This window comes from Aethalodelphis obliquidens, unplaced genomic scaffold (genome assembly GCF_003676395.1).
Source record: "Aethalodelphis obliquidens isolate GAN/ISIS:26980383/991018 unplaced genomic scaffold, ASM367639v1 scaffold3, whole genome shotgun sequence".
In the NCBI taxonomy this organism is placed as follows: Eukaryota; Metazoa; Chordata; class Mammalia; order Artiodactyla; family Delphinidae; genus Aethalodelphis; species Aethalodelphis obliquidens.
This window is the reverse complement of record NW_020837947.1, coordinates 39,327,517-39,350,779: the sequence shown is the minus strand read 5'-3', so window position 1 is coordinate 39,350,779 and position 23,263 is coordinate 39,327,517. Positions and strand designations below refer to the sequence as shown.

Here is a 23,263-nt window from a genome sequence, read left to right as displayed (position 1 = left end):
CCCCTTTCTTTTAGTCCCTCCTCCTTGTTGAGTCAGTGGCTTGAAACTTTTAAAAGCTCTGTGCTCCAAGTAAGAAAAAAGCTTTTATGAGGTATCAGCACTTTTCTTTCATTAGGGGGAAGGAGTGAGGAAAGTACCAAATAGCTGAAGACTTTTAAACTTTAAATAGACAGGTCTGAGGGCCTGGACTTGTTTTTGCATTTGACTTCATTCTCTGAGGAGTTCAATCACTTGGCGTGACTACTTCACTTCTTTCAAGAGAAACAGTAAGTTTTTTAAAAGATCTTTACCTATTCCTTTCTTTTTCTACAAGAAAAACTTTTCTAAAGTTTTAAAATTTGTTAAATGTAGCTTTCACATGATATTGTAAAGGGAATGATGAACTTGAAAGTGTCTATAGTTTTAAACTTAAAATTGAACTTACGGTATTTACTTTTTGACTGTTAAAAAGTTTTCTTTTAATAATGCAACAGGTAAATAAGATTCAGATCTTTCTGATTAGAATCAGAATATTAGAATAAAGTTACTGGATATTTGGTTCTCCATTTTAGAGGATAATTTTACTTTTTTGGGTAATCAGTAATAGTCTAGGTGCTTTGTAACTTTGAGGGGGGCGGGGTTAGGGGGCCTAGGTTGGGGGGTTTGACTGACAACAGCAGAAAAATCAAAGTGCAAATTTGCTTAGCGTGCTTGCTATAGAATTCTACTCTTTGTACTTTTTCATATGGAAATCTTGATTGATGTTCTATAGCCTTGCAAAGCAAACTTCTTAACAAAGTGCTTTGTTAAGACTTTGCTGCTTGACTTCCACGTGGTCCCTTCCTAGAATTTTACCCGGTAAACAAAAAGGTATAAAAATCAGAGCTGTAATATTGAGGTTCTTAAAGCAACAGTAAAGGGTTACTTTGTATTAGCACCCACTATGCAAAAATCTTGAGACCCTCAGGAGAGCCACCACTGAGTCGACCACGCTGGCAGTTCCGGAGGTGAAATCCCTTGAATGGGTGGTGGTTACTTAACAAAGCATTAACAGAGAGAGAACGGACGTTTAGAAGAGAGTATATGCCAGGGTGCATTTCCAAAACGGTCTCCTAAGACAGGGGCTCCTAGAAAGAATAGGAAACGAAATTTCTTAAATCGGCGCCTTAGAGGGAGCTACCTCCCCCCAGCCCCACGCCCCCGCCGCCTTCCGCTTGTCCGAACCTGTAGCAGACTTCAGAGCTCTTGGGCAACATTTTTGAGTTTGAGCCGCAGGGTGCGGTGCTGCCAGTAGGCAAAGATAACACTGATTTGTTATTTTAAAGGGCTCAATTTCTTACATGCTCTTATGGGTAACACACATTCTGTTAGCCAGAAATGCAACCGTGCGTTTTCGTGTCCGGTAGGGATTTTGTCTGTTCTAACTCCACAGACTAGTTAGTTTAAATTCTTGGTGTGACCCTGCAGTTTGAAGTATTTGCACCAGAGAATGCTGAAAAGCAAATAAAAATGAAAGCTTTGCGGAACGAGGACGGGGGCCTGGGGCCGGGAGGGCTCGGGGAGCCTCCTGCCATCTTATCATCTGCCCGGCTCGCCCGGGGCTCCTGCACTGCCGAGCCTCCGCGCTTTGGAAACGTTTGCTGAGAAGTTTCCCTCAAATCCTCACGGTCAAACCCAGCGCAGGTCCGAGTTCCGCCACTGGAAAGGAAGGGGGAGGGGGAGAGAGGCGGGGGTGGGGGGAGAGATGGACTGTGGCCAAATGGTAAAAGAAGAGCAAGTGATTAATTGAATTAAATGTGTCAATCTAATTTTCCTTCCAAAACCCGCACCCGCAGTGTCCTTTTTTTTTGAACTTGTTGAATCCTAATGTATAAAGCATAAGGAAATCTGAGTACCTTGGGAATTACCGTGCCTAAATGGCACTTGTAACTCTTCTGTAAGTTCTCAAAACTTCCCAAGAATAGGGATGGGGTGGGGAGAGCGGAGGAAGCCCCATAATGAAATGAGTAAAGAGCTCATGACGTGTCCAGAGGCAGATCAGAATTCGGAAACTCAAACCTTGAGTTCCCAGCAGCGGCTCGCCCACCCTTATCCTCTTGGCTGGCCATCCAGATGTTTACAGAGCATCTCTGATAAAGCTTATCAAAAGCTCTCCTTGACCAACCTCATCCTCACCCTAGGGCGTGCCTGTGTTTCTCTCCAGGAGTACAAAGTGGGGGTGGGAAGAGGAGAGCTACAAACTGTTGGAAAAATAGACGTGGCTTTATTTGGAGGTGGGTTTAATTTCTTCTGCTTCCCAAACCAAGCTGGTAATGAAAAGATGCTTAATCTCACCCTCTGATAATTGGGCACACTTGAACTCAGTCTAAAATGCCTCAGGCAGTTTGAAGAGTAGATTATGAAAAATTTTTAAAAAGCCTAACTTATACAAGGATTGCCAAGAATAAAATCCTGCAGTAATGCAGAGACCTCATTAAATTAACCCTGTCTCAAAGAATGAAAAAAGCCAAGTAGAAAACCCTTCAGGAGAAAGGGTAATTCTTCTATGTAGGCCAGATTGCCAGAAGGTTATTCCGTCCTAGCAGTGTGCATGTATGGTGCTTTGTAGTTTCCAAAGTCAGTATAGTTATCACCTGTCCTTTGCCTGGAAAATGCAGTGGTAATGCTTTGATCCTACTCTCTTCACTGTTTAAATATGTTCCACATTTTTCTACTACCTTTTATAGTTTATCACTGCCACCCCATCCACTCAATTCCTGGCCCTTTACAGTGTAATTCTTACATTGCTGACCCTGGGAAACACAGTTCCAAGCAAGTGTCTGAAAGGGTGTGTTTTCAGATATCGAGAGTTGTTTTGTTACGTACATGTTTCCAGTTCCTGCGTAGAGAAGGATGGAAACCTCACATTACAGTGCATTCCTTCATTTCTCTGATGATATCCAGAGGGGTAGCTTGGTATGAGCCTCAGAGCCTCTATGTATGATACTGAGGGAAGGGAATGATAGGAAAGTCACCAGTGATTAATACCTTCTGCTCCACCTTTCCTGTTCTGATCTGACTTCCCTTCAAGATTCTTAATTGTTTGAATAGATTGTTGGAGCATATTCACACACGTTAAGTTGGTTCAGCTCTGGGGAGACAAGTTATTAATTATTAATTATCTAGTGTTTACCATTAATGTCAATATTCAGTATAGATAAGTCAAGTTTAAAAAAATATCCCCAGAATTTCTCAACAGAAGTCCCCCCCAACCTCCTTCGGGTAACTACATAAATTCTTCACTTTGTCTCCACTTTGCCTGTCTAGATTCACCATTTGACTATGTGTGTACATACTGTCTTTTGCCAAAGTTAAAACACAAACCAGGGTGAGCCATATATATATATATATAAATATGTATATATATATGTGTATATATATATATTTTTATATATATATACACATATATATATATATATATAAATTTTTTCTTTAAGAATTTCTTAACTTTCAATAACTTTCACATCCAAGTTTTCCTAGCTTTCTAAATAGTTTCTTAAAAATATGTGTTTTGGGACTTCCCTGGCGGTCCAGTGGTTAAGACTCCGCACTTCCACTGCAGGGGGCACGGATTTGATCCCTGGTCAGGGAACTAAGAACCCACATGCCACGCAGGATGGCCAAAAAAAAATGTGTTTTATGGAATGTTTAAAATTTACAGTAATATAGAAAATATATAGTGTTTTTTAGCAATTTCTGTAAGGCAGATACATTCTATAGTATATGACTTTTTCCATGATTTAGAGGAGATGCCTCCAAATAGAAACACAAAGACCCTCTTCATGGTCCTTTCTCCCTATTAATTGATAAAGGGTAAATTCCTCCTTCTCATAAATCTCTTTGAGGTTGCTAAAATAGCAATATTGTACTCATTACAGGAGCATCTAGAAAACTAATTTTGATTACCATTAGGCAAATGTTAATCACTTCTTAGTTGCTATTTTGCTAAAGCAAGGATGCCAAAGTTAGAAAATAAGTGGGCTATATCTACATCTAAAATTCATTTAAAGAGTAATAGCTAAACTTTATTGAGCTTTTATTAAGAGCTTCATGTGCATGAGATATTCATTCAATGCTCATTAAGGAAAATAGACTGTTCTTAATCAATACACTTGTGAGGGCTCTAAGAGTGTGTTTATATGATGACAAAATAACTAGGCTGTTCAATAAAAATAGTAAATTTGGAGGTGACATTTGGGGGAAGCACCAAAACTGATAGAAATAGCGTTATTTTAAAGTCCATCCAATCACAATCTAAGAACATGGTTTTTAGCCTGCAGCTTCTGACTTAGGCTCTTTCCTCTAGCACCCCTCAAGGGACCATTAGAAACTTCCGTTAGTAGGGGAGTTGAGTGGTAGCTATTGGACTAGGGGAGGGGATTGTCTCTTTGGATGGAGTCCCTCACTCCTCAACTCCCATCTCATCTCATTGTTCTGTGGAGGCTGATGTGTGCTGACAGGGTGATGAAAAAGGGTGAGGGCCGTGGAAAGAAGGCTTGTTAGTGTGTTCCCCATCCTACCTCCCTCAAAAAAGCAATGCCACACACATCAGATACCTGCAGAAATGTAGCAGTATTTCAGTCTTTACAAAGGAATCTAAGGATAATCAGGGAGCCATGAGACAGAATTTTAAATAGAACAGAGGTTTGATACATCACAGAGTTAGGCTAACTACCCAGGTATAAGGAAGCAAAGGTTGTATATTACCTGATGAACTGGGAAGATACATTTTCTATGGTACCTGATTCAAATCACTTAACTGCCTAACATACACTCAAACTATATAGAGATGTTATATTAACCAGGGTTGATATCAGCTGTTATTCTTCCGTTCAGAGCCCCAATCTTACCCTGAGATTTATCATTCTTAAAATATACACAAGTTTTAACAGATTATTTCTTCTATTGCAAGACACTGTGGGGTCTCTTTCGGCGACAATTGAATTGTGTAGTCCAGTCAGAATTAGAATACTGCAGAATTGGACCGAACAAGTTTTTTTTTTGGTGGTGTTGTTTTAAAATCTTAACCTGTAAAACAGCATAATAGTGAAACTGCATAAATATCTATGATACCTGGTGCAGTTCTGCAAGAATCCCAAATCACTATGACCTTGTGTAATAAATTCAAGACCTTGTTTAACAAATTCTTTGTTAAAGAGTCTGTTTTCTTAATTCAGTCATATTGCCTGTTCAGGAATCATTTAAAGTATGTTGTTTCAGACAGTTCTCTGTTACAGCAATTATCACTTGAAAATTTAATAGTCCGTGTAATATGAGATGCTGACAATTACCACTTTTTTTTTTTTACTGTGGAAGTCTCTTTTTAATTAATTTGAAACTTCAGAAGTTTGAGATATATAACTATAATTAAGAGAGTCCCAAGGAGATAGTAAACAAACAAACAAAACTGGTGAAACCTAGTACCTTTCTTTGTACAAGCCGCTTTTAATTCATTCAATAGATATTCACTATCTCTTAACTCTTTTAAGCACTGGAGATACCGCAGTGGACAAAAGAAACTCCCTCATGGAGCTCACATTCTAGCTGAGGAAAGCAGATAGTGAAAAGTCCTTGTCATGGAGGCAGAGAAACAATAAACAAGTAAATACATAATGTGCCAAGTAGAGCCAAGGGCCATTAAAAAAACAAAAACAGAACCAGGGGAGTAGCAAGTGACAGACCTAGAGTGCTGGCTGATGAGGTGATACCAGAACAAGCCATGGAGATGGAACCAAGCTGATCAAGGCAGATCGGCTTGTTAGTTTTTCAAGACTGACTGAGGAGAATAGATTGGCGAGCAGGGTAACTAGGGTCTTGACATATAACCTGAAGAAAGGTGACAAGTAACCTGATGATGGCTGAGATCAGGCTAAGAGCAGGGGTGGTGGTGAGACTCATAGTCTGTTTTGGGTGGAAGATAAAACCTATAGAATTTGCAGACAGGTTGAATGTAGATTATGTTAATTATGTGTGGGTATGAATATTACCAAAAACACATCTGGCTGTTGTAACTATAGAGGAATGGTCACAACTGAGCCCACTCAAAGACATTTACTGCAAGGGAGAGGGGTTCTTACAAAAATTAAAGAAAACCATTAGGAGAGTTTACAGTTTAGTTTTGGGGCTTATAGTTTTTTTTGTTTTGGCCGCACCCTAGGGCATGCTGGCTCCTAGTTCCCCAACCAGGGATTGAACCTGTGCCCCCTGTGCCCGGAGTCTTAACCACTGGACTGCCAGGGAAGTCCCAAAAGGCTTATAATGTTTGGTTTAGGATATTAGAAACACACACAGTACTTCTGCCCCGCCCCACCCCCCAAATCCATTAAGTGGATTTTTATCAGGAAGCACTCCTATTTACCTTTATTTTATTTTAGTTCCCCACTCTCAACTCATTACAGTGTCTCTTCTTGGGAAAATCTTTAAAATTGGGAGTAAAATATATTCTAATTCTCCTAATAATTATTAGAACATTAATGACACAGCAAAGTGTCTAGCTTTGGCACAGTGATTTGTTTATATGGCTCTGGAACAGGGGACGGTCAAAAAGTAACTTAAAATAGAAGTTTTTTTTTTCATTTTGAATAAAGCATTTGAGTCCTTGTGCTCTTGGGGAGCAGCCGATGGAGGTGGAGGGACAGGGGGCTGTACAGTAAAGGGTAAGCTCAGTTCCCAGTTGCCCAGAGACCTCTGCCCCCCATACTAACCCTGCCCCCCCATCCCCTTGACCTTTTTAGACACTCAATCCCTTTCTGCTCTCCTGCCATTTCTCCACTCCTAAATATTTTGAATGAGAGACGAGACAGAGCACCAAAAAATGTCAAGAAACATTTGCCTCTTGGCCTGAAAACTTACTTCAGAATCACCTGGTGCATTTGTTTAGAAAAAGAAAAAAAAAACAAAAGAATGATTCACAAGCCACCCCCCACCCTCACCCCATGATATTCATTCAAACTGGTGAGTGTCAGTAATGTGTGTTCTTAACACATGCTGCTAAGTGATTCTGATGCCCTTCGGGAACCTGCAAAGGGCCCAGAGGGTCCTTGGGCGGGTCACACCTGGCGTGACTGGTTTTTGGCTTCTAGTCTAGAGGGCCATGAAGAGCAATGGAAAATGTGATCTAACATGGTACATAGAGGACACAAGAAGGACGGTCCAGCTACTGTCAAGCATATGCTCCTAATAAGAAGTTTGTACAACTCCTTAACCTAGACCTTAATCTACATATAAATTTCCACCCTGGGAACCTAGAGGTGAAGGCATGAATATACAGGATATATGCTCAACTGCCATGATGTTATCATATATCAAATAAGGAATATACCTGTCTCATACTAGTGAATGTGAATGGGGTATATAGTCTATAAATCAATGCTAGGGATTCTGTAAACATAATTATGACCTCTTCTTATAAAAGGGCATTACTTTTTCAATTATGACTTGGAAAAATGAAAATGATAATGGGGATGAGGGGACAACCGGTTGATAGAACTTTTAATTCACAGCAAAGTGAATGACTACCAAAAAGATAACGGCATTATAAGCCATCACATTAAACATTATCTGATGGTCTCTATGATAGTGCTAATAACAGGTATCTACATGTTGCAGGATACTAGGTGTCCAACTGGATAATTCAACTCATTCAGGTAAAAGAGTATAACTCAGTTAATGCAAATGACAACTGGGTGGCTGCTTAAAGGAAAGACAACTTGGCTACTACCTAGAGAGCTGTCCAGTGACCCAGTTCACATACTGTGGCACTATAGGGTATTTTTGTGGAATCTCAGAATTATAGGAAACTCAAGTTTTATTTTTCCATAGAGTGTAAAGAAACTTAGTAATTAATTGCCACAAGCATCTACATATTTTACTTTGAATAATAACGAAACACTGACTAAAATGACAACTTCTCAGTGTACCTGAAGCACGTTAAGTTTTTCTTGAGCTCGATCATCGCGTGAATGTGAAGAGATGTGTGCAGTTTATCATTTTATACTTGATTGTTTTTGTCATTCATCCCCACCCCCACCCCCCCAAAACTGGAGTATTGAGCAAAAGCAGATGACACTGGCAAAATATTGTAATTCTCTACACAGAATTGGGACCAATTTACACATCATCACATCGAAACTGTCTATTGATAGAGCTTCAAAAATTCTGTCCTCACGGACTGTGCTTCATTGCCAGTGTAGTATCTTCTGCTAAATTGTAGTTTCTTTCTTTTACATTCTGTCATATCAAACCGTCCGTCAAAGCTAAATTACTGCCTCTCTTCAAGCTTCTCAAGCTTTCCCCTGGCTATTTCACTCTCTTTGTCAGTCCTACAAGCCTTTGTTCTTGTTTGACTGCTTTCCATACATCAATTTCACTTTCGATTCACAATCTAAAATGGCCCTTCCTAGAGGTGAAGCTCCCTTTTTTATGACCACTGGCAGGGTCATAAAAAAGTTATTTACTGTAATTTGCCCACCCACCTCCAACCTTTACCACTCACCTCCAACCTTTACCCATCACCCACCGCCCTTTCTTTGGCACCAGTCTCTGGGCTGTCATCAAAAATACTCACTGACTGCTAATTTAGATAGCTGATACATTTTCAGTTTACGAATCAGCCATCTCTTCTTTGTTCCATCCAGGAAATCCCAGGCCAGTATCCAATTCATTTTTTTCTGCCCTCTATAGCCAGGAGGTACAGGCATTAGACAGAAATGTAACATTGCTTGGTGGGGAAGAAGATTCCCATGGACCTCATTTACTTCCCACAAGGAGAAGATGGCTTATAGTTTAATACCAGGTGAAAAATTCTTTATATCCAGACAACAAACATATTTCTAGGAAGTCTATATAATCCTACTTTTAGTTATACTATTTTTTATTTTTTTTTTTTTTTTGTGGTACGCAGGCCTCTGTTGTGGCCTCTCCCGTTGCGGAGCACAGGCTCTGGACGCGCAGGCTCAGCGGCCATGGCTCACGGGCCCAGCCGCTCTGTGACATGTGGGATCTTCCCGGACCGGGTCACGAACCCGTGTCCCCTGCATCGGCAGGCGGACTCTCAACCACTGCGCCACCAGGGAAGCCCTAGTTATACTATTTAAAATTCAGTAAGCTCCTGAAAAGTCTTTGCTTTGCTTGTTTTTAATGATTAAATAATCTTTGACTACTTCATCCCATTCTGAACCCTCCAATTACTCTCTGCTGAAAATTAGACTATATTCTCTCTGGCTGCCACATGCAATGTTATTCATTTCTTACCAGATTTCAGCCCCCGCTAAGATTGTATATGTTAAAGCATGGAAACATTTCTAACGTTAACCCAGCTTTGCTATAATTTTAAGACCAGTGTCATACATTGGGAAGCCTTGGTCTTGGGATTGAAAGTCTTTTTCTGGCTCTACGGATAGCTGAATATTTCCTATATACTTAAGACCTCAATTTTCATCAGTTAAAAGGACTATTGGCATTAGAAGAATAAATTGAACTAAATAACTTTTGGGATTCCTGTCATATCAGCCCCAATAATGGGTAAGTCCTAGACTTGAGATATCTGGGTATTGATAGGAAGTTAAATAGAGTGCGTGGGCTGAGGACCCAAAGCCCAGTAAAGGAACTTACTTGTACAGCAATCCAAAGATTAAAACCAATCCTTTTTACTAGAGATAACACTAAAATTGTCTTTTTATTTCTCAGGCTATAATTAGTATCGAGGTCAATTGAACTCTTACTTGAAACGTGATGTGCATTTAGTCTTGTTTTTTGAAAGTACGTTCCTGCATCTAGGGACACAGTGTGTCAAAATGGTGTGTTTCAGCACAACGTATTTTCCTCTGGGCAGAAGACAGACTTCTGAACCACATGAGTCACTGCTTAAGAAGAAACAGAGAAGTATAAATGACTACACTGTAGAGTATGCACAAATGACACTTGAATTACCAAGGAGAAACATTTCAGGATACAATTAGGAATAAAGTACTATATGTAATAGGAATGAGGTTTGAAAACAGGTTGCATGCATGTGCCTGGGTATGGGTGTTCTTACCTCAATTCTTAGGTACCCATGCTTTTTGAATACCACATATCAGCATTTTGCTTGGGTGTGCATGCAGACACAGGCCTATCAGGTAAGAACAGTCCTCTAATTGGACCGCCCAGGGGGATAAAATAAGCAGAGACACTTAGCGCAGACAACTTCTCAAGTCACGTGGTAAGACAGTGGTTGAGCAAGTAATACATCTTCGCAAGGTTAAGATCGCAATTTACTCTGCACATAGGCTCTGCTGTTTCGAAGATTTAGCGTATCTCAAGAAAATTTGAGAGCTCTTTTCAGGGGAAAATGGAAGAGTTTGCACTTGTGGCTTTTTTGTTTGTTTATTTGTTTGTTTTTGAAGAGTGCTAGAAAGATAGGAGATCTTTTACAGTACTTTGACTGCTGGCTGAAAGAAACTGTATATTAAACTAACAATCTGTGGCCTATGATCATTTAGTTGTCTTTTTCTTTTCAGGTGGTGCCCAGGCAACATGGGTGACTGGAGTGCCTTAGGCAAACTCCTTGACAAGGTTCAAGCCTATTCTACCGCTGGAGGGAAGGTGTGGCTGTCAGTCCTTTTCATTTTCCGAATCCTGCTACTGGGGACAGCAGTTGAGTCAGCCTGGGGTGATGAGCAGTCTGCCTTTCGCTGTAACACTCAACAACCTGGTTGTGAAAACGTCTGCTATGACAAATCTTTCCCAATCTCTCATGTGCGTTTCTGGGTCCTGCAGATCATATTTGTGTCTGTTCCCACACTCTTGTACCTGGCTCATGTGTTCTACGTGATGCGAAAGGAAGAGAAACTGAACAAGAAAGAGGAGGAACTCAAAGCCCAAACTGATGATAGGAATTTGGAGATGCACTTGAAGCAGATTGAAATAAAGAAGTTCAAGTATGGCATCGAAGAGCATGGCAAGGTGAAAATGCGAGGGGGTTTGCTGCGAACCTACATCATCAGTATCCTCTTCAAGTCTGTCTTTGAGGTAGCCTTCTTGCTGATCCAGTGGTACGTCTATGGATTCAGTTTGAGTGCTGTTTACACTTGTAAAAGAGATCCCTGCCCGCATCAGGTGGACTGCTTCCTTTCTCGTCCCACAGAGAAAACCATCTTCATCATCTTCATGCTGGTCGTGTCCTTGGTGTCTCTTGGCTTGAACATCATCGAACTCTTCTATGTCTTCTTCAAGGGTGTTAAGGATCGCGTGAAGGGAAAGAACGATCCTTACCACACTACCAGCAGCCCACTGAACCACGCCAAAGACTGTGGATCTCCAAAATATGCTTATTTCAATGGCTGCTCCTCCCCAACCGCTCCCCTCTCACCCATGTCTCCTCCCGGGTACAAGCTGGTTACCGGAGACAGAAACAATTCTTCCTGCCGCAATTACAACAAACAAGCAAGTGAGCAAAACTGGGCTAATTACAGTGCAGAACAAAATCGAATGGGGCAGGCAGGAAGCACCATCTCTAACTCCCACGCACAGCCTTTTGATTTCCCTGATGACCACCAGAATTCTAAAAAGCTCGATGCTGGCCATGAACTACAGCCTCTAGCCATTGTGGACCAGCGGCCTTCCAGCAGAGCCAGCAGTCGTGCCAGCAGCCGACCTCGGCCTGATGACCTAGAGATCTAGGTCCAGTCTTGAGAGCATAAAGATTCCACTCAGTTGTGGAGAAGAAAAAGGTGCTATAGAAAGTGCACCTTAGGTGTTCATTTTTTTTCCAGTGGAGGTGGTACTCAACAGCCTTGTCACGAGGCTTAGAAAACACAAAGACATTAGAATACCTGGTTCACTGGGGGTGTTAGGGATAGGCAGGTGGAGAGGGAAGGGATGAGAGAGGTACATGTTGGTATTTAATGTAGTTGATTCAAAGAACTTAAATTTTAAATAAAAGTTGCATTAGGTGATCCATAGTTAAGGGCTTTTTCCTCCCCACACACCCTTAAGAATACTTCTGTGTATGTGAAAGACTGGGTGGGTGATATTTTTGGTTAAATACTTTTTTGTTTTACCAAGAAACTGAAATAACTTTGGCCAGGAGAAAATACTTCCTGAACATCCTACTTCTCTTTATCAAGAAGAAGACAGAGGATTGTCCTTATGTCCCTGCTAAAACATTCCATTGTTAAAATTTGCACTTTGAAGGTAAGCTTTCTAGGCCTGACCCTCCAGGTGTCAATGGACTTGTGCTACTATATTTTTTATTCTTGGTATCAGTTAAAAGTTCAGACACGGCCCACAGAAGAAGACTTTCCATGCATTTGCTAATCTCAGCCAGTTTTACGTACATTCTTTTTTACATCCACGTTATTATTACCATCACTTTGCATCATTCCTCAACTACTATTCACATTCATTTAATGATTTCTGTAGACATTTAAAAAACAGTTGGGATATCACTTACCATTTTTTGAGTTAAAGTCAGGGAAGCAAGCCATGCTCAATGTTTAACAATCACTTGTATGTGAATGTGTGTGGAAGAGTGTGTTTTATTTGTCATGTATTGGTACAAGCAGATGCAGTATAAACTCACAAACACAGATTTGAAAATAATGCACACATGGTGTTCAAATTTGAGCCTTTCTCATGGATTTTGTGGTGTGGGCCAATATGGTGTTTACATTATATAATTCCTGCTGTGCAAGTAAAGCACATTTTCTTTTTTCCCCTAAAATGTTTTTTCTCCATGTATCCTATTATGGATACTGGTTTTGTTAATTATGATTCTTTTTTTTTTTTCTTTTTTCTTTTTTTAGAGTATAGCAGTAATGCTATTGCTGAAATGAATGATTTTCTTTTTCTGAAATATAATCATTGATGCTTGAATGATAGAATTTTAGTACTGTAAACAGGCTTTAGTACTTAATGTGAGAGACTTAGAAAAAATGCTTAGAGTGGACTATTAAGTGTGCCTAAATGAATTTTGCAGTAACTGGTATTCTTGGTTTTGTCCTACTTATGCACATTAATTCAGAACTTTTATTCTATCATGAGTTTGACAGTCTTTTGGAGTAACCAGCAACTTTGATGTTTGCACTAAGATTTTATTTGGAATGCAAGAGAGGTTGAAAGAAGTTTCAGTAGTACACATGTAACTAATTTATTTGAAATCTATCCTAAAGAAATCTACCAGTTTCTTCAAATGTCTTTTTAAAATTCATCACGGATGATTAGTGAAAATGCAGAGTATCATACTTTTCTTCTTGCATGTCAACTACATAAGCAGTTTTGTACAATGAGAAATACTAATTTGTTTGACATTCCATGTTAAACTACTGTCATGTTCAGCTTCATTGCATGTAATGTAGACCTAGTCCATCTGATCATGTGTTCTGGAGAGTGTTCTTTATTCAATAAAGTTTTAATTTAGTATAAAGATAGCCTTTATATCCCATGTGATTTTTTAAAACTTTTATTGCATCAATTCACAATTATCAAAGACATTTCCATTGGTTATGAGGATATGGGCAAATAAGATTCACAAGATTCCAGAATCTTTAAAAGGACAGTATTTATTATTAGCTAGATTCAGTGCAACATTGATGAACATTTTTGGATATTTATTCAACAGAGAAGGTAAAGTACTAGAGTGTTGAATTTGGAATATAAAATTAATGAGATGTGTGATAGAGTCTAAAGTGAGTAATTTAGTAGATCCATACATGACAGAAGTAAGCATAAAAAGATGAGGGTGCTAAAATTTTAAAGCTATAGGGCCTCCCAGATATAAAAGAATAATGCAGGGTTGGCTTGAGTATGGTTATGCTGTGTGACAAAAGAATGAAATAGATCCATGATTCTATTTTTCCAAGACATTGTGAAAACACAGAAAATATGAATTTTAAAATTCTTAACACCCAAGAAAAATTGAACCAGTCATAGGGACAAGAACAATTCTGGGCAACTGATAGTATTGCTGTAGTTTAAAATATAAAATGTATTATCACTTTTAAGTCACATTTCAACAAAGTTTTTTTTTTTTTCCACACCATGTGGCATTTGGGATCTTAGTTCCCAGACCAGGGATCAAACCCATGCCCCCTGCAGTGGAAGCACGGAGTCTTAACCACTGACCGCCAGGGAAGTCCCAAAAGCTTTTAACTTACTAACATTGTTTACATGAACACATCACAAAGCAAACCAGTAAATGCCTGGAACATAAAAATATTACTAGTTTAGAAATAACCTAGTTCAGTTCAGTGGCTTCTTTTTTTTTTTTTTTTAATTGATGAACAAATGTTACAGGATGCGCCTAAAGTCAAAGGATTGTCTACTAACCAGTTTCTGAGTCAATATAATTGGTAGTATCAACATGTCTTCAAGTATTACCATTTGTCTGGCTGAGAATCTGAAGGGAGAGGCAAGTTTTCTCTGTGCATGTATGTGTTTGCATTTACTACGGGGAATAAAGAAATGTGGTTTATTTGAATGTGTGTGTGTATTCACAAACAGTTCATAGGGTACAGATGGACAAATAGACTACTGAATGTAGGTTTCTGATGTACGTGTGTGGAGGTGGGAGGGCAAGTTACATCTTTAAAAAAATAGTCCATCTTAAACATTTCCCAAACTTTAAAGCTTCTCACTATTTAAAAAAATAAAATCTAAGTATATTATAAATATACAGTTTTAAACTACAGTTTTAGTATACGAAATTGAAAATGAAACCTCAGGTCTCCCCATTCTCCAACAGAGACATCGGCGAAGTTCTAATTCCAGAGGAAATCACTTAAAAATTTGAGACACCAGCCATATATCAGACACTTTGTTAAGTAGTGGTGATTATTAGAATGACCCCATAGTCCCCTGCTCCACGAAGCTTACAATGTGAAGCCTTCCAGAAGTTTTAATAATGATGTTCCACTCCATTTTGCTTACCTTAATTGGCTGCCTATTTTCCACAACTAAAAATTAAATTGAGCTGTGTTTTAAAATTATGAGAAAACTATGCAGTTTTATTCCACAAATTTTTATTAGATACTCATTTTTGGCATAAAATTTCAGGTTTAAAAAATGGGAAATTTTTGAATCTTCTAGAAGTAGTAGAACTTTCTGTTGTGGAAATGTTCTATTCTGTGCACTATGGTAGCCACTAGCTACATGTGGCTATTGAAACACATGAAATATGGCTAGTGAGTCTGAAGAAAAGGATTATTATTTTTTTAATTTAATTAATTTATTTTTTATACAGCAGGTTCTGATTAGTCATCTATTTTATACATACCAGTGTATACATGTCAATCCCAGTCTCCCAGTTCATCACACCAACCCCCCCCCCACTTTCACCCTTGGTGTCCATACGTTTGTTCTCTACACCTGTGTCTCTATTTCTGCCTTGCAAACAGGTTCATCTGTACCATTTTTCTAGATTCCACATATATGCGTTAATATATGATATTTGTTTTTCTCTTTCTGACTTCACTCTGTATGACAGTCTCTGGGTCCACCCACATCTCTACAAATGACACAGTTTCGTTCCTTTTTATGGCTGAGTAATATTACATTGTATATATGTACCACATCTTCTTTATCCATTCATCTGTCGATGGGCATTTAGGTTTCTTCCATGACCTGGCTGTTGTAAATAGTGCTACAATGAACATTGGGGTACATGTGTCTTTTTGAATTATGGTTTTCTCTGGGTATATGCCCAGTAGTGGGATTGCTGGGTCATATGGTAATTCTATTTTTAGTTTTTTAAGGAACCTTCGTACTGTTCTCCATAGGAGCTGTATCAATTTACATTCCCACTAACAGTGCAACAGGGTTCCCTTTTCCCTACACCATCTCCAGCATTTGTTGTTTGTAGATTTTCTGCTGATGCCCATTCTAACTGGTGTGAGGTGATACCTCACTGTAGTTTTGATTTGCATTTCTCTAATAATTAGTGATGTTGAGCAGCTTTTCATGTGCCTCTTGGCCATCTATATGTCTTTGGAGAAATGTCTATTTAGGCCTTCTGCCCGTTTTTTGATTGGTTTGTTTTTTTAATATTGAGCTGCATGAGCTGTTTATATATTTTGGAGATTAATCCTTTGTCCGTTGATTCATTTGCAAATATTTTCTCCTATTCTGAGGGTTGTTTAGAAAAGGATTATTTTAATTTTAATAGCTATATGTGGCTAATGGCTATTGAATTGGGAGGTGCAGTTCTAGAATCTGCTGGGGAAAAAATAATATTGGGTAGAAATGGAGGAAAGGATGGTCATGTTAGAAACTGGAAGGAGAAACTTCAGGGTCATTTTTATAGTCTTATAATAGTGTTTCTTACTCTGTAAACAATAGGAAACTTATTTAAGCAAAGCCTCTGCTTTTACATGAAATTACCTAGTCTTGTTAGATAATCATATATTTTATATTACCATCATTTTGCCTCAGAATTTCATGCACAAACTTATGCTACTTATTATTAAAAGTGGTAGGATTGCCCCAAGTCCTTAAATATTGGGAAGAAGTCTAGTGAACCCTCTTGGTTCACTGCATTATCATCCTAGCCCCTGTGGGTCCTCACGAAGCTTCTAGGCCATGGGCTGTTCTTTCACCTTATTTTGAGAAACTTGCGGAACCTCTACCTGCCCAGGGTGCTAGGTCCTTGCCCACACACTGCCTCTCCTAAAAATTCCAAACTTCATATTCCAACATGCCAAAACATCTGTGCTTTGTACTTGGAGGGAGAACAAAATAATGAAGTTTGGGGGCTTATTAAAGTCTTAAAGTGGGTTCTTTTTATAAACAGCACACGCAAAGTATAGAAACATGTTTATAATCTTTACTGGCTCCAAGATTCTGTTTTTACCTTTTCTTGGTTGGGCAAAGATAGCTGAGACCCTTGGCATGTCAGAATTTGCAGCTGGCAATTTTCAGAACTCAAGAGCAGACGTGGAACTTTGCTTCAAGGACAGTAGAGTAACAAGAATATCACGTAAAGAAGAAAGAAAATTTGGAGGAAAATGTTTGCATTTGTTTCCTGGTCTTCAAAGTGTTGAAATTTTAAGTCAGATTATTTCTTCTGGTCTCCGGATGTTTCTCTCAAATGACCCAATGCTTATTTGGGCTGTGACGTGTGGAGTAATTTCAATGCCCACACACTTTCCTGTTGAATATAAAATCTGTCTCAAGAGGCACCCACTTTAGAAAGCCAACCCTGGTCTCAGGTCTTATTTAATGTAATGAACCATCTGTCCCTACAAGACATGGAATGAAATGGAGCCTGGGCGGGTATTTGTGCTGGAATCTCTTAGTCAGTTACTTTTTACAAAACTGTTCATCAGAATTAGTAGAGACAGTAAGAGAGCTTTTAGTTGCTATGGTAGCAGAAACCATGAGGGTTATTTTATTTTAAAAGTAAATGGAGAGAAATGTAAGACTGCCTTCTGCTTTGAAAAGCTTGGGTCAGAGTTATATATTTCATATATTCAGGTATATTTATGAATTCTGAACACAGTTAACTAATTTAGAAACCCTTCCCTGAAAAAATTTAAACTAACCTTAAGCCTGTGAGAAAACAACTTCAACTGAGGTTAACTCAAAGAACTCTGGAGGGTAAAAGGTATATTTTGAGATTCTTTAAAACACTACTTGAAGTCTCAACTCCACCCAGAGTCCTAGAGTATAAATTGGCCATTGCTTTTGAAGACTTTGATGTGATTGTGGCTCACATTCAAGTTTTTCTCAACTCAGAGCAACTGGAATTAAACTGACCTTTATAATTCGTTAACATATTAATTTCTAATCATTCAAGCTACTCCCTATATAAAGACATTTTCAAAGGTAGACACAACCAGAGAGCTAGTTAAAGAAAATGTTTATTCTGAGACTATTTTTCATATTTTAGCCAAGCTTGTCAATGACTGCCCTTCCTTGGGCAGGTTAATTCAAAAATATTTGGGGGAACCATGAGTTTCAAATTTCAGTGAGACTGAGTAATTTGGAAGTTAAATGTAACTATATCCAGCATCCTGTCATTTATAATTCAAGGCAAATATAAAACTATAATAGATATTTTCCTGTTATATTATTTCTGTATACTTGAAATATCGTATAATTTTATAATTCATAATTTGTAAAATAAAAATGACAACAGATGCAATAAATTATAATGTTATTAAAGTTATTTCTTTCAGTTTAGAACTTTCAATCATATTTCTTCTCCATTTTCACATTCTTTATTTCTTCAGTCTAATCTCTCACTAGAATTTTCTGACTTGTGATAGCTTAAAATATAATATATACATTCTATTCCTCTCAGGTTTTGTTCATAGCTGGAGTTTCAATTATGGAATTTGTTTCCTACCATGAATCTACAGTAGAAGTTAAAACAATTTCGGTGATATAAAGCTTCCACCAAATTCCTTTCTTTCTTTTTCTTATACACATTTAGAACAATTTTGTTGTTGGGTTTTGTTTGTTGATTTTTTGTATCAAATACTTCCTTTTGCCATATATAACTTATAGCTTGTTCCCTTAAATATTTACCTTTTAACAAACTAGTGCAAGTTAAACATTTAGATAGTAACTATGGAATAATCTAGCAGAAGTTTAACATTTGTAATTAAAGAGTATCATCAGAAACCATCAAAAAAATTGTTTAATGTTCATTTTTACTCTCGTCCTCACTTGTCTGGAGGACTTGCAACACTTTATGATTAAAGAGTGTAAGAGCTGTACGTGATGGTTATCCAAACTTCCAAACGCGGCAAATGCGGGAAGCAGGCTACCGTTTGGCATTTGACCAGTCTTTTTAGTCAGCATTATAGCCAAACTCTGCCTCTAAACTGATGATTCTACGTGATAAATAGCTATGATGTGTGAGAGAAAAAGAGCTAAAAAAGCTATAATGTGTTATAAGTAACATCAAATTAAAGAAAGATTTCTGTGTGGGAATATGTTCATATAAAAGTATTCTAATCTTGTAAGATAAAGAAGAGTAGTTCTAAGAGAAAAGAAGTGTAGTTAGCTAGTTGACTAAGGAACTTACTGCTTTTTTGTTTGCTTACAGCAGCATTTTAGCTTTGGAAATAAATTATTAAAACAAAATTTCACTCTTTCAATTTGTTATGAATCAGTCTACCATAGTGCTAACCCCATAGTTTGTGATGACAAAAATAATCTGATTCGTTTAGGTATTTAGACAGGGTTTTGTTTTTCATTCAAAAAATATTTTGAACAATCCTCTCAATTTGTGGTTAGATGCAAGATGACCTTTAAAAAGCAGGCACTGTTTTTAAAAGCCACATTACATTAAAGCTGCAAATGTTTTCAAGAATTAGAAACAGGAATGTCTTAAGATTTTCCAAAATTCCCAGGACTTCTGGGGAATTTCCAATATTTGTGAGACATACACTCTGTTGTCTCTTAAAAAGTATTCACAGAACTTGGATAATCAATAAAAATGTGCTCTGTGGTGAAATATGTCAAGCAAAAATGATGTAAGTGGAACTAGATGAGAAATTTATAAGAAAAGGGTGTCTGAAAAAATTCTTACCACATTAAATAAGATTTGGTCTTGTGTTCATCCTTGCACGCTACACATTTTTAAAAGATGCTGCTTTAAACAAGACTTCTGCCCTTTCTTGTTATTTTTAGTATCTCCTCAAACCATAAATACAACCATGTGTCAGGGCAAAGCTGTACTGATGGTTTGGACGTGGAGTACTCACTTTTATTCTAACCATTCAGTTCCATTTATAGCAAGTAATGTGTATTTTTCATCGATGATCAGATTTTGCATATTTTTAGTTGTTTGTGGACCAGAGGTTTGAGGAGTAGAATACTCTTCCTCTCATCTTCTTCAGTGCCTATAATTTCAAACATGAATTTTTTGAGTCTAGGAATACTTTTTAAAAAAAATTTACATTTATGGTTCTAGGGACTTTTGAAGTTGGCAGAAGCACAGGTAAACTGAAACTGACGATTTAGGGAAGTGTTTGTCATTTATTTACCGTGTGACCTTGAACAAGATATATAACCTCTGAGCCTCAGTTCCCCAACTGTAAAGAAAATAGAAATTCATTCCTGCAACGTTATTGTGATGATTAAATGAGATGTGAGTGACGTGTATAGGACAGTCCTTGACAAATGGGTGGCATTAACTAATGGCTACAATTTCTTTCAAAGGAAATGAACAAAGGGAAAATTAGTATGGCTAGGAAAAAAAAATCCAGCGTGGTCAAATTCTGAATGTCAAAATATTACCTCTGTGTTTTCTACTTCTGTAAAAAACTGTAATAAGTAAAACACTGATAGGACAATTTGTGTAATCAGAAGCCATTGAAAAACAAACCTTAGTGTCTGACACCACATTTGGTGATATACATGAGGTCTAGAAAATTAAGACCATTACAAATATGAAAAGAACACAAGGTGAGAATACTTTAAATAAATTCAGTTCTTACAGTAGATAGGGACACATGGTCACTTTCAGAACTCTGAGAATTTGATGAATCAATATTAACCTTATAAAGAATAAGGGTCAGAATGTGTCCCCACCATAAGACAGTTAAAAGGAGTATTATTAACATAAAGGAAAAGAATGGAGAAGGGAGACAGCATGAATTTCCAGTTTAGAAATCTTTAATGACTCCTTTTGTCTTTGTGGAAATGACTGCAATCCCTCAGTCTGCCTCTAAGCAGACTGGATCTGCTGGATCTGACATTTTTGCAGTCTCATCGCTCTTCATAGCCCTCTGTCACAGCTGTTCTCGACTTTTCCTAGTACCTCCAAATCTCTCAGTTTCTTCTCACCTTTGGTCCTTGCACAAACGGTTCCTTCTGCCTGAGTCACACTCCTTCTCTTTGTTGACCTAAAGCTAATAGACCACCAGTTATTTCTCCAGCAAAAATGGGTTTATTTGGGATCAGCAGAGAATTGCAATTCGGGGTCTGCAACCACAGGGAGCCACAGGCAAGGCCCACACAGCAAGGGAAGGAGGATGCTTTTATAGAGGGGAAAAGGAAGTTGGGAGGGCTGTAGTAAACAAAGAGTCCATGGTTTTTCCTTGGCTGTGTTGTTGTCAGGAAAGAAGAGGAACCTTTCTTCTTCCTGTTGGGCTCTGCTATTGGAGCTGGGTGTGAGAGTCTTCTGACTTTATATTTAATTGAGGTTTCTGCTTATTAATTTCTTACATCTTTCACTTAGCTAACTCCTACTCACCCTTCAATTCTCAACTGAAATGTTGCTTCCTCCTGGGACCTTTCTCTGATTTCCTGGGGCTGCCCATGTTATACTCCCATGGCACCTTGCTCTCTTCTTTACAATGTGGGCTGAATGGTTTAGGGTTTGACTTCCCTAATACAGATTTTCCTTGGCTTAAGATGGGGTTACGTCTTGATAAACTCATTATAAGTAAAAGTGTATTTAATATACTTAACCTACTGAAAATCATAGCTTAACCTAGCCTAACTTGAACACGCTCAGAACAACCTAGCCTAACTTAAACATGCTCAGAACACTTACGTTAGCCTAGAGTTAGGCAAAGTCATCTTTACACAAAGCCAATTAAAGACAAAGTGTTGAATACCTCACATAATTTGTTGATTACTGTAATGAAAGTGAAAAGCAGAATGTCTGTATGGCTACAGAACCGTTGTAAATGTGTTGGTTGTTTACTCTCGTGATTGCGTGGCTGACTGCAGCTGCCCAGCATCATGAGGGAGCATTGTACTGCTATCGCTCACTTGGAAAAGATCAAAATTCAAATTCTGAAGCATGGTTTCTAGTGAATGCGTATCACGAAGTAAAACAATCATAACTCCAACCATAGTAAGTCAGGGACTCACTATGAAAACAGGAGCCTTTTTTTTTCTTTTTCTCTGCAGTATTGTTACTGCCTAGTGTTTTGTCTGGCAAAGTAATAATATATTGACTGCTAATTAGTGAATGCAATTGTAGCAGATACAATTCTCTGGCTCTAAGTCAGGTATACCTCCATTAGGGAAATAGACATATAGGTTGAAACTAGCCACCCACATCAAATTCTTCCCCCATTTTCTATGCTCATCAAACTACCTCCTCTGTATATTCATATATGCTTTTCTGCACAACAAACCTGAGAGATAATTATTATCTTCTTTTTACAGATGTGTAAACTGAGGTTAAGAAACTTGACCAAAGTCAGTAGCAGTAAGTGGCCCAGTTAAGTTCTGCAACCATATCTGCATCCTTGCCCACTCTGCTCTCCCAAATGCCCTCGTTAGTGAGCGGACGAGGTTGATCAGAGAATGTGAGGCTCTGGGCCAATATTTACATCTATTTCTAATAATAAATGTATGCAGTGGTTTCCTAGTTTTTACATCTGCCTATATTTGGAAAAAACATCAGGCCTCAAGTTCAGAAATAGATCAGCTCTTGGTAAACTGATATTTGAGCTATAAAAATTTAGAACCATACCGTGACCTACAGTGATTTCACTAAGACATTGCTGTTGTGTGACACCCTCTGTGGATAGTCAAGACCAGCTCTGGAGAATGGCTCTATATCCATCTGGTGGCGTCAGTTGCAAATTCTCCTTCCTTTTTTCCTTTCTTCTTTTCCTCCTTCTTTCCTTCCTTCCTTGCTTTGTTGCTGCTCCTGTTACTGTTGATTCTTCATCCTCCTCTTCCTCTTCCTCCTCTTCTTTTCCCTCTCCTTCTTCTTTAGTTATAAAAGCAACATCTTCTCATCACAAAAATGCAAAGGCAGGGCTTCCCTGGTGGCGCAGTGGTTGAGAGTCCACCTGCCAATGCAGGGGACATGGGTTCGTGCCCCGGTCCGGGAAGATCCCACATGCCGCAGAGCGGCTGGGCCCTTGAGCCATGGCCTTCTGAGCCTGCACGTCCAGAGCCTGTGCTCCGCAACGGGAGAGGCCACAACAGTGAGAGGCCCACGGAACGCCAAAAAAAAAAAAAAAAAAAGCAAAGGCAGAAGTATGTAAAAAAGTGAAGGCCCCTTCCAACCCACCCCCTAAAGAGAATGAAATTATACACAGGTATACATATAGCTTGTGAATTATTTTATTTATTCTTTACAAGAAACTTCCAAAGTATATGGACCTACCTCATTTTTAATGGTTATATAATATTCCACAAGGATGAATAGTCAGTACTGTATTTAATTATTCCTCTATTGTTGGGCATTTCAGTTTTTTCCCAATTTGCCATTATTACAAATAATACTACAATACTTGTATGCATATTTTAGCCATGTTTTTAAAATTAAAAGAAGAAACTTTAGTAGGCA

The 23,263-nt window shown here is 38.4% G+C and overlaps 1 protein-coding gene across 1 annotated transcript; it reads left to right on the top strand.

The window, feature by feature from the left end:
* Positions 1-79: 79 nt before the first annotated feature.
* Positions 80-13,433, top strand: GJA1 (gap junction protein alpha 1). Its single transcript, XM_027087533.1, has 2 exons — positions 80-266; positions 10,518-13,433. Exon 2 carries the CDS (start codon positions 10,534-10,536, stop codon positions 11,677-11,679), a length of 1,146 nt encoding a protein of 381 aa, XP_026943334.1. The 5' UTR covers positions 80-266; positions 10,518-10,533; the 3' UTR covers positions 11,680-13,433.
* Positions 13,434-23,263: the final 9,830 nt, after the last annotated feature.